Source organism: Stenella coeruleoalba (assembly GCF_951394435.1).
Source record: "Stenella coeruleoalba genome assembly, chromosome: 16".
NCBI lineage: Eukaryota > Metazoa > Chordata > Mammalia > Artiodactyla > Delphinidae > Stenella > Stenella coeruleoalba.
Window position 1 is genome coordinate 31,049,624 of NC_137162.1, and position 12,647 is coordinate 31,062,270.

The following is a 12,647-nucleotide window of genomic DNA, read 5'->3' on the forward strand; positions in this document are numbered from 1 at the left end:
GAGCAGTGAATGAAGAATGTTTTATGCCTTTTTTTGGTCTGTATGTTTTTACAGCTGTATTGAGGTATAATTAACATATGATAAATTGTATCTATTTAAAGTGTGGCAAGCTTTGATATATGTATATATTTGGGAAACAGTCACCACAATTTTAAAGAAGTTATTTATCAAGTCCAGAAGTTTTGTTATATACCTTTGTAATTTATCCCTTTTTCCTCCTCCTTCCTTCCCTCTTTCTTTTTTTAATCTATTTATTTATTTATTTATTTTTGGCTGCGTTGGGTCTTCGTTGGTGCGTGTGGGCTTTCTCTAATTGCTGCAAGCAAGGGCTACTCTTTGTTGCGGTGCGCAGGCTTCTCATTGTGGTGGCTTCTCTTTGTTGCGGAGCACGGGCTCTAGGCGCGCGGACTTTGGTAGTTGTGGCACGTGGGCTCAGTAGTTGTGGCGTGCAGGCTCAGTAGTTGTGGTGCGCGGGTGTAGTTGCTCTATGGCATGTGGGTTCTTCCCGGACCAGGGCTCGAACCCGTGTCCCCTGCATTGGCAGGCGGATTCTTAACCACTGTGCCACCAGGGAAGTCCCTCTCTTTCTTTCCTTTTTCTTTTTTTTCCTTTAAAAATTTTCTTTTTCCCTTTCCTTTTTCATTCTCAGGTAACCACCGGTCTGCTCTCTGTCATCTTAGATTAGTTTGCATTACCTAGAATTTCATATAAGTAGACTCACACAGTATGATCTTTTTTTGGTCTTTTTTCACTCAGAAAATTATTTTAAAAATCTCTTGATGTTGTTGCATATATTAATAGTTTTGTTCCTTTGTATTGCTCAGTAGTATTTTATTGTAAGGGAAGTACCACAGTTTGTTTACCCAGTAATGAACTTTTGAATTGTTTTCAGTTTTTGGCTATTACATACAAATCAAGCTGCTGTGAGTATTCATATGTAAATCTTTGTGTGGACATATTTTTTGATTCTCTTGGATAAATAACTACGGTGGAATGACTGAGTCATATTATAGCTTAACTTTTCAAGAAACTATTAAACTTTCCCAGAGTGGTTTTGCCATTTTATATTCCCACTAGCATTGTATTTATAAGGGTTCCAGTTGCTTCACATTACCTCCAGTACTTGATATGGTCAGTCGTTTTAATTTTAGCCATTATAGTGGAAGTGTAGTGTTGTCTCACTGTGGTTTAAATTTGCATTTCCCTAATGACTGATGTTGAAGATATTTTTGTGTACTTATTTGCCATCCATATATATTCTTTAATGAATGTTTAAATCTTTTGCTTATTTTTTATAGCTTGTCTTGTTGAATGGTAAGAGTTCTTTATATATTGTAGATACTAGTCCTTTGTCTTATATGTAGCTTGCAAGTATATTCTCCCATTTTGTGGCTTGTCTTTTCATTCTCTTAAGAGTATCTTTTTTTTTTTTGATGGTTTTGCCCCACATCTGCTTGATATTAATTGGGCAAGATGGGGACATGCTTTTTTTTTTAATTAATTAATTTATTTTTGGCTGCGTTGGGTCTTCGTTGCTGCACGCAGGCTTTCTCTAGTTGCGGCGAGCAGGGGCTACTCTTCATTGTGGTGTGTGGGCTTCTCATTGCGGTGGCTTCTCTTTGTTGTGGAGCACGGGCTCTAGGTGCGTGGGCTTCAGTAGTTGTGACACGCAGGCTCAGTAGCTGTGGCTATTGGGCTCTAGAGCTCAGGCTCAGTAGTTGTGGCGCACAGGCTTAGTTGCTCCATGGCATGTGGGATCTTCCCAGACCAGGGCTCGAACCTGTGTCCCCTGCATTGGTAGGTGGATTCTCAACCACTGCGCCACCAGGGAAGTCCAAGAGTATCTTTTGAAGAGCAAAAGTTATTAATTTTGAAGTCCAATTTATTGATTTTTTTTCCTTTTACGATTTGTGCTTTTCTGTCCTTTTTAAGAAATCTTTTGCCAAATCAAAGATCAGTAAGTTTTCCTCATATGTTTTCTTCTAGAAATCTTATAGTTTTTGCTCTGAAATATAGGTCTATGATCCATTTGTAGTTAATTTTATATATTGTATGAGTTAAGGGTCAAGGGTTTTGTTTTGTTTTGTTTTGCTTATGGCTCTTCATTTGTTCTAGCACCATTTGTTGAAAAGATTACTCTTTCTCCACTGATTTCCCTTAGCACTTTTATTGATAATCAATTGACCGCGTATCTATGTGTATCTATTTCTGAACTTTTTTTTCTGTTGCATTGATTAATTTGTTTTTTGGTTTTTTTTGATGCCAGTATCACACTGTCTTGATTATTGTAGCTTTACAATAAGTCTTGAAATCAGTTCTTTTTCAGAGTTGTTTTGGATTTTTTAGGTTCTTTGCATTTGCATGTTAAGTTTAGAATCGGCTTGTCAATTTCTACAAAAAACCCTGAGGTTTTGATTAGGATTGCATTAAAGCTATGGATCAATTTGGGAAGAATTCACATCTTAACATTATATTAAGTCTTTTGATTAATGAACACAGTATATCTCTTGACTTATTTAGGTATCTTTACTTTTTCTTTGTAATGTTTTATAGATTTTAATAGTTAGGTTTTGTACAGCTTTTATTGAAATTACCCCTAAGTATTTCATATTTTTTATGCTATTTGTAAATGGTATTTTTTAAATTAAAAATTCTGATTGCTTGTTGCTAGTGTATAGAAAAACAGTTGATTTTTGCACGTTGGCTTTGCATCCTGCACCTTTGCTAAACTCACTTATTAGTTCTAATTTCTTTTTTGTAGATTCCTGAAGATTTTTTTACATAGATTGTCATGTTGTCTGAGAATAAAGACAATTTTATTTCTACCTTTCTAATCTATATGCCTTTTATTTCTTTTTCTTGCCTATTGCACTGGCTAGAACCTCTAGTACAATGTTGAATAGAAGAGGTGAGACCAGACTTCTTCTCTTGTTCCCAATCTTAGGGGGAAAGTATTCAGTCTTGTGCCATCAAGAAATATTACCTGTAGTTTTTCCATAGATGTCCTTAATCAAGTTGATGAAGTTCCCCTCTATTCCTAGTTTGCTGAGTTTGTTTTATTGTGAAGGGAGGTTGGCTCTTGCAGTGATTTTTTTCTGCACCTTTTGAGATGATCTATGATTTTCTCTTTTTAGTCTGATAATATGGTGAACTGCATTGATTGATTATTGAATCTTAAACCAATCTTGCATTCCTTTGATAAACCTCAATTTGTAATATAGCTGGATTCCATTTGCTAAAATTTGTTGCTTTTTGTTTTGAACCTATATTTATGAGAAATATTGATCTGCAATTTTCTTATAATGTCTTTTTTTATGGTTCTGGTATCAGGATAATGCTAGCATTATAGAATAAGTTTTTAACTTCAAACCCAGTGTTTCTTCTATTACAGTATTGAAGTTGCCCAAGAAACAGAATGGGGAGTTATTAATTAGCATGTTGAAAATATCTATAAAATAGATAGGCTTCTTATAAGCATTTGTGTTTACGTTGGCAATGTCCTGATTGTTAGGTTTGATTATTATCAACATGCTTAAATTGAAGCTAAATAATTTTTATATAGAAATAAAGGCATAAAATGTATAAGGTAGAAAAGGAGTCATAAAAATTGCCTACTCTGAGCAAGTGTCAAGGAAATGCGTAAACGTAATGACTGACAAGATGATATATTTTCTGAGAATCACCTTACCTATAAGCAGTTACTGTCTATCATCCTCAGTAAAATTTATATCCTTTAGTATTCCATAATAGCCCATCTTAGGCTGCCTTTTCCCTTTCCATTCCACTCACACCACAGATTTCCTTAGAAGGCCAGTCTGGAAATAAAGATAGAATAATAGTCACATTCTTAGTCTGTGACTGAGGTTGAGAATAGTTGACTAGTTGGTACATCTTTGGGGTATTAAGCAGTGATAGGCAGTACTTGTTTCTGTCTTGTTCTCATTGTAGCTAGGGGAGGCCCTCAACCTGGAGTGAGTCCTTCCTTCCCCCATCCCTGTTTCCACTTTTCATTGGTCCATGAACAGAGGCTAGGAAGCTCTAGGGGTGGGCCCTGTATTAGTTTGAGTTCCAGGGTTTTCACCAGTGTATTAGACTAATGGTTTTTTAACTCTTAGTTGTTAAATTTCATTTTAAACAAAAGCTTAATGCAGAAGCCCAATAAAGAAAACAGATACAAGCTTGATTCTGTTAGTATAAATAAATTTTGCAAATTCAGTTTTTTTAGCATTCTAAATTTAATGAGAGCAATAAAGTTGCGATGAATGCAGATTTAATACCAAGGGGTACAGGTAACATTCTTCTTCAGTAACCAGTTTGTTTGGTTGAATATCAGTATTGAGAAAAATCCTGACTTCTCGGATAATTTAGTTCCATGTGACTTTTTTTTTTTTTTAATAGCTTGCCTTGCAGTCTCAGAGTATTTTTCAAGTAAAGTCATCTAGAACTTGGACATAAAGGAGTAGGAAATTGGTTTCACAGTTCAGTCACTAACAGTTTCTAACAAACTGCTCACATTTTTTATCATGTATTAAAAAGTCAGGAAAAGGGGAAAAAATTAAATGCTAAACAGTTGATATTGTCTTGATGAGACCGTTTATAGGTTCCTTTGATGACTGCTGTTATGCTTTGATTAAGCACACAAGGCAAGATATGCCCTCATTTCACCTGCCACTTAATTGCTTGTGACATGCATGTGCTGTAGTGCATTTGCTTGTAAAGCTTTTAGTGAGCAAGTATGTGCAGGCCTGAATTGGGTCGGGGTGGAGGATGGGGAGGGAGAACAAAAGACCAGTGTAGCATTACAAGCCTTCCTAATCAATGACACGTTTACTAGGAGTCCAAATATATACACAGAGATGGCAGGAGAAACTTTATTCTGAGGTTTGCATGAAAATGAGTTAACATGATTGTGGTATCTCCAGTTATTAATATTTGATATAGAACTAATTTGAGTGTGTATATTTTTATTACACTTAAAAATATTGTTTAAAAAAAACTATTTTCAAAAGGATATTCAAATCAAATGCTTGTGGAATTCCTGAAACTCTTCAGCAGGACCTGAGGTTCTGTGGAACAGTTTGAAGACCACTCTGCTAGACCATTGTCATTCCACATAGGAATGTTTTCTCCAGCTTCTCTTCAGTCCTTATCTGAAATTAGAATTCTGGTAAATTAAGGGGAAAATACATAGGTCTCTATCACAGTGTGTTAATATTTATGAGTTTTATATGCTTAATGATAGCAAAATAATAATTTAAAAAGCAATCAACAATGAATAACAAAAATTGAGACAGAATTCACCCCCCAAATATGAGGTATGTATAATTCACAATATATCGTAGTATTTAAAATATCTTTAAAATGTCTGCTTATTTTTTATGTTTCACATATTCTTGTTATTTATATGGGCAAAAATTCATATTTTTTTATTTTTTATTTATTTATTATTATTTTTTTTTTGCGGTACACGGGCCTCTCACTGTTGTGGCCTCTCGTGTTGCGGAGCACAGGCTCCTGACGCACAGGCTCAGCGGCCATGGCTTATGGGCCCAGCTACTCTGCGGCACGCGGGATCCTCCCAGACCGGGGCACGAACCCGTGTCCCCTGCATTGGCAGACGGACTGTCAACCACTGTGCCACCAGGGAAGCCCAGAAATTCATATTATTAACAGGTCTAAACTGAGACAGCAATGATTTGCCTTCCTAAGTCTGAGCTTTAAAATGGAATTTCAGAACTCTCTTAACTCTCATACATTTATACAAGTTTTACCTGAAAGGAAGATGATAATACTCCTTGGCTTGTTTAACACACACAAGCACACATAAGGATATAATGAAGATGCAGAGTTTTCACAATGTTACTTCAAAATAGATTCTTTCCTTCTCATGTGATCACTGTGAATTTTCTACCCCACACCTTCATTTCTCTCAGTCAGTTTCTTCACAGTTTTCATTCAGCTTTTCTCTCACTTTTACTTTTTTTTCCCATCAAGGTACATTTTATTGAGTTTTTTTAAAATTTAATTTAATTTTTTTTATATACAGCATGTTCTTATTAGTCATCAATTTTAAACACATCAGTTGTATACGTGTCAATCCCAATCGCCCAGTTCAGCACACCACCATCTCCACCCTCCCTGTGGCTTTCCTCCCTTGGTGTCCATACATTTGTTCTCTACATCTATGTCTCAACTTCTGCCCTGGAAACCGGTTCATCTATACCATTTTTCTAGGTTCCACATATATGTGTTAATATACGATATTTGTTTTTCTCTTTCTGACTTACTTTGCTCTGTATGACAGTCTCTAGATCCATCCACATCTCCACAAATGACTCAATTTCATTCCTTTTTAGGGCTGAGTAATATTCCATTGCATATATGTATGACAACATTTTTTAAATTAATTTATTTTATATTTATTTTTGGCTGCGTTGGGTCTTTGTTGCTGTGCACGGGCTTTCTCTAGTTGTGGTGAGAGGAGGCTACTCTTTGTTGCAGTGCATGGGCTTCTCATTGTGGTGGCTTCTCTTGTTGCGGAGCACTGGCTCTAGGCACATGGGCTTCAGTAGTTGCAGCATATGGGCTCAGTAGTTGTGGCTCGTGGGCTCTAGAGCGCAGGCTCAGTAGTTGTGGCTCACGGGCTTAGTTGCTCCACGGCATGTGGGATCTTCCCAGACCAGGGCTCGAACCCGTGTCCCCTGCATTGGCAGGCGGATTCTTAACCACTGCGCCACCAGGGAAGTCCCTGTACCACAACTTCTTTATCCATTCGTCTGTCGATGAGCATTTAGGTTGCTTCCATGACCTGGCTATTGTAAATAGTGCTGCAATGAACATTGGGGTGCATGTGTCTTTTTTGAATTATGGTTTTCTCTGGGTATTTGCCCAGTAGTGGGATTGCTGGATCATATGGTAATTCTGTTTTTAGTTTTTTAAGGAACCTCCATACTGTTCTCCTTAGTGGCTGTGTCAATTTACATTCCCACCAACAGTGCAATAGGGTTCCCTTTTCTCCACACCCTCTCCAACATTTGTTGTTTGTAGATTTTCTGATGATGCCCATTCTAACGGGTGTGAGGTGATACCTCACTGTAGTTTTGATTTGCATTTCTCTAATAATTCGTGATGTTGAGCAGCTTTTCATGTGCTTCTTGGCCATCTGTATGTCTTCTTTGTAGAAATGTCTGTTAAGGTCTTCTGCCCATGTTTGGATTAGGTTGTTTATTTCTTTAATATTGAGCTGCATCTCACTTTTACTTTTGATTTACTAGAACCCCAAAATGTATAATTGAAAGAGATCTTAGAGGTGATTTAGTCCTATTCCAGTTTTAGAAGTTCAGAGTGAAATAATCCTAACCAGATGCTGGCTGGAAAAGAGCTTGAGTGTGTCTCCTTGAGTGTACAGATTTATATAAAGAAAAAAAATCACAAAAATAAATTTATTTATTAACTAACCACTTTGGTTCTAGAATCTCTGTGTGGTCTTCCCTGTAACTTTAGACTTTGAATTACTAATTGGCAGAAAAATACTCATTATTTTAGTAATACACATATGTACATAAATAGTGATATTCTTCTATTTTTAAGATCCTAAGGCATTGTAGAATAGAAATGAGCAGACAGATTGAGACAGGCAGATCTGAATTGAAATCTTAGTTCGGCCACCTACTAATTGTGTGATCATGGGAAGTTACTTAGCCTCTCTCAAGTCTCATTTTCTTCATCTGTAAAGTAGAAAAATAACATGTATAAAGGTCCTTGTGCATATTAGGAGCTCAGTGAAGTGTAGGCAAGTAAATAAGTTGGTTATAATGATAAAAGATAAAGGATATGTTAAAAGCATGACAGCTGAAAGTGAAAGGAGAGGAAAAAAGGATTGTAGTAGGGACAGTATGGAAGAATAGGAAAAATTGGGAACTACAGTAGATAGGAAACAGTTCAACTTGTATTTAGTTTAATTCTAATATTCGAAAGCACATTCTTTTCCTATTGCCATTAGTATATATTCTGCACAATTTTAACCCATATTGAACTTAAACATTTTCTCTTGTGATCGAATTGTATTTAAATTTTTAAGTGTCGTTTTTACTTGTTTTTATTAGTGTTATTGTTCTCTGAGTAATCACACATATTTTAATTTAATTTACAGGTGGCCGTGTGTTGCATCTGTTTTTTTGTTATCCTTCCTCTAAATCTTGTTGGTACAATACTTGGCCGAAATCTGTCAGGTCAACCGAACTTTCCGTGTCGTGTCAATGCCGTGCCTCGTCCCATACCGGAGAAAAAATGGTAAAGAGAATGCTAAATTTTATGTGATTGCTTCTCACAATATATAAATTCCTAAGGCTATTATGTATACATAATTTTTAGAATTGGCATGTATTTATAAGTTTAAACTTAAGAATTTGTCTTTTTACTTTTTCCTTCAATTTATATTGCTAGGAGTAGTAATAAATGATATGCTTATTTCACTTTTTTGAATATTGGTGCCATATACAGAGAAATCAAATGCTTTGGTAAGTACACTAGTGCACAGAGGTGGGTGGGACCTAAAGCGGCAGCTGTTGTATAACTGCAGTCTATAAACCAGATTTGACCTGCTGCCTGTTTTTATAAATAAAATTTTGTTGGAATATAGCCATGCCTGTTGACATATTGTCTGTGACTGCTTTTACAGGGTGGCATCAAAGTTGAGTAGTTACGACAGAGACCATATCACCTGCAAAACCTGAACCTGAAATACTTACTGTCTGAACCTTTACAGAAAAAGATTGCTAACCCCTGACTTCTAATTTCACTTTCCTTTCCAGATATTTTATTATTTGAAACAACATTGACTTATAGCCATAGATTTTGTATCAAATGAGAGAGGAATTAGTAGTGAGACCAATTATAACTTACCGACCTATGTTCTTTACCTTCACTTCTGGGATAGTATAGAATCTCTCAAATACATTTTTCACATTTTATGCACAAAATGTATTTTTGAGGATCTCCCATAATTCAAGATTTAATCCTGACAAAGGATGACAGGTATTTCTGTTTAACAGCTAAAGCGATTCTTCTATTGCAATAGTGTAAGCATATAGTTCATTTGACCATTCAGCTTTGAAATAGTGATTCTTGATGGATTTTTAACTTGAGATGGTTTGTATTTTTTCAACTTTTGGACATAAAATGAGATGTTACTAATACGTTTATATTTCTAATTTTCATAATTCAAATTTGAACAAAATGTGAACTCATTATATGTTTTGCTTTTTAAGATTAGTAAATTGAGGACTTCCCCAGCAGTCCAGTGGTTAAGACTCCACCCTTCCACTGCAAGGGGTGCGGGTTCGATCCCTAGTGAGGGAACTAAGATCCCATGTGCTGCATGGAGCAGCCAAAAAAAAAAAAGAAAAAATAATAATAATAAAATTAGTAAATTGAACGTTTTAGTGCTGATTTATGCTATTCTGCATCCTTTATTTTCCTAATTCTTACTTGCAGACATAAATAGAACAGTCTTACTGTACATTTGTTTTATTCCCCATCTCATAAGAATAGCTATACGGTAGACTACATAGTCATAATAAGGGATATATATTGAAAAGCCTCCATTCCTAGATATTTTGCTATATTGTAAGTATAACTTATGTTTAAGTACTTATATAGTCTTTTGTAGACTTGGAGGTATGTAGACATTTGCAGAAGTGGAGGCTGAATAAAATAGCCCCGTAGTGTAAAGGAGAATGATCTGTTCTAGTCCTAGGAATTGTCCATGTTCTTTTTCTCTAGGATTGGTGCTTATGAGAACTTTTGTAGTCTGTTTTTTAAAGTCAGTTTTATCTTCAAATCAAGATTAGACTGTTAAGGCTCATTGATACCCTAATGTTTGTTCCTTTAGCCATTACTGGGGAGGATAAGGTTAAAGGAAAAGCATAGAAATCACAGAAGTTCCTCTGGGTCACTAGGGCTGGTGAAGGAGAGGAAGGAGCAACACGTGACGTTGCTAATAACCATGGGTCACATTTAGGTGTAGGAAGGCTTGCGTGTCTCTTCATTTTCTTTATATAGTTGTATGGGAACCAAAATCTGAATACTAGATCTGACGGGCATGTCATTTTTAACCTCTGTGGATCTTGGCTTTCTATAAAAGGAGGAAAGAAGACTAGACTTTAAAATTTTTTTTTTCGGCTCTCAAACTCATTTTCTTCTCAGTTTTGTAGTTCATTTCAGAAATAGTAGTTTGCTATCTTTTATGTGCCACATACTGTGCTGGACACTGGGAATACCTAGATGAATAGCTTCTGCATGCCAGGGTTTATAATCTAGTGAGGTATTTAATTAGACAGTACAGTATAGTGTGGTAAGTGCTGCCATGGAGTTACGTTCAAGAGACAGTGGAAGAACCCACCTCTTCTTGGGAGACCCGAGAAAGGCTTTATGGGGCGAACACTTGAGTCAGTGCTCGCAGGAGAGAACTGTGAGACAAGGGAAGGCATTGCAGGTGGAGAATTACCGATTGCAATCAGTAAATGTTTGTTGAGTGAATGAATGAGGTTTGAATTTTATTTTTTATTCATTCTTTGACTCCTTTTATAACTCAGAACCCATAATACCTTAATTGTGTGATTCATAGGAGAACAAGTTACTGAACCAAGGAAAGCATGAGCAAAGAGATTGGCAAGGCCACAATTTGGGAAACATTATTTCAGATGCAGGGGGGTCTCAAGACTTTTCTTTCCCTATGGCTTTCTGTAAGGTAAATGACGAAAATTTTTAGAAGTTACTGAAAAGTATAGAACAGGAGCAAATACTCATAGTTTTTCTTGAGTTCTGCCAGTAAGCAAGTATTTGTGTTCCACAAGTTCTTATCTCGGCCTTTAATGCCAAAAAGAATTTTGACTATAACCTATGGCTAATTTGAAGTCCCCTCTCAGTATTGTGCCTCTTTGAATTTTTGTTTTTCTGTTTATTGGTTTGTTTCTATCCTTAGGTTATTTTTAAGTACCAAGCATCTGATTTCTGTTATCAGGGTTTATATAATATAATGTGGAAATCATACTAGAAGTTTACTGTTAATTTTAATATTTTCCAGGTTCATGGAGCCTGCAGTTATTGTTTGCCTGGGAGGAATTTTACCTTTTGGCTCAATCTTTATTGAAATGTAAGTTTTGGCAATGTATTTATGTTTTGGGGGATTTCATTGTAATAAGAAAATTTAGGAGTTAGGATAGGTATAGAATCATCAGATGGGCGTGCATCTAACAGAGTTAGTTTGTTAAGTCCATGCTTCTAGAAGGGGGTCTATGTAGTCTGTCAAAAGGTGGTTTTCGGGCTTCCCTGGTGGCGCAGTGGTTGAGAGTCCGCCTGCCGATGCAGGGGACACAGGTTCGTGCCCTGGTCCGGGAAGATCCCACATGCCGCAGAGCGGCTGGGCCCGTGAGCCATGGCCGCTGAGCCTGCGTGTCCGGAGCCTGTGCTCCGCAACACAGGGAGAGGCCGCAACAGGGAGAGGCCCGCGTACCGCAAAAAAAAAGTGGTTTTCTGCTTTGTTCTCAAATACTCAGGTGAAGCTTATACTGTTTTTGTATTGTGTTCTAGACCTTTCTCACCAAACAGGAGATCTTAGAAATCAAAGCATGCATGCTAGAGAATGCATGCATGTCAGACCAGCCTTTGATCAGCTACATGATATAAGAAATTACTGATTTTTATTTTTAAAATATTTCTAAGGGTCCAGGGAACTAGGTAAACCATTACCTACCAGTTAGTCAAGATCCTGACATCTTTGGATACACATTCGTTCCTAGTCTTCTTCCATCAAGGCCCACAGGAGTGCTGGGAATTATGTATGTGTTTCGGGGGGGAGATATGCCATCTTGTGCCCAGTTACCATGCTTCATATCTGCATCCTTGGTCCCCACTGCAAAATATAAGCATTTCTTTTCTCAGCCTGTGTTCCAATGTTCCTTGATGGGAATGCTCTGGCATCTTAGAAGAGACAGTTCTTTGTATGGGACTTTTTCAAGAACTGCAGTCATACACCTCTGGATCCTGCCCATGAAATGCCAGTCATTGTGACTACTCAAAATTTCCTTACACGTTTCCAGACGCCCCAGTGCTGATTCTCTCCTGTACAGTGGATGCCTCCTTAAGAGGTGTGATTGAATCTGACAGTTGGTTAATTGAAAAAGTTGGCTCATGTAAGGGAATTATTAAAAAAAGATACATACATAACATTTTATTTTCACTTAAAACAACTAAAGGTACATCTTTCACTGATTTTAAAAAAATATAGAGAGCCAAGGTCTTGCCTTTTTACCTAGTTGACGTTTCCATCATTTTTACCTTTGAAATTCATAATGCATCTTCTGTATTTTCCAAACTTTTTAAAGTGGAGCAGGAATGTAAAGACCTGTCTGAAGTATCCTAAGTGCAGAATCCTTCTAGATTTGTACATTTGTCCCCCAGTCTTTTATAGTTGTCTCCCCCACACCCAGTTTTATCACTTGTTTTTAGTGGCTCACCTTATTGAATTTTCCCAAAGTATTCAACATAATTTTCATAGAAATCATAATTCTTTTAGCTATCATGTTTATTTCTTTATGTGACATTTAAATTGTCTAATTACACGAATAAGGACAACTGACATAGAT

General features: G+C 36.6%; 1 protein-coding gene across 1 annotated transcript in view; it reads left to right on the forward strand.

Moving 5' to 3' along the window:
- Positions 1 to 12,647, forward strand: part of TM9SF3 (transmembrane 9 superfamily member 3) — a 78,172-nt gene that overhangs the window by 45,730 nt on the left and 19,795 nt on the right. The window contains exons 10-11 of the mRNA XM_079900915.1: positions 8,153 to 8,292; positions 11,087 to 11,155. Coding sequence (XP_079757041.1) covers positions 8,153 to 8,292; positions 11,087 to 11,155 — 209 coding nt within the window. The remainder of the gene's footprint in view (positions 1 to 8,152; positions 8,293 to 11,086; positions 11,156 to 12,647) is intronic.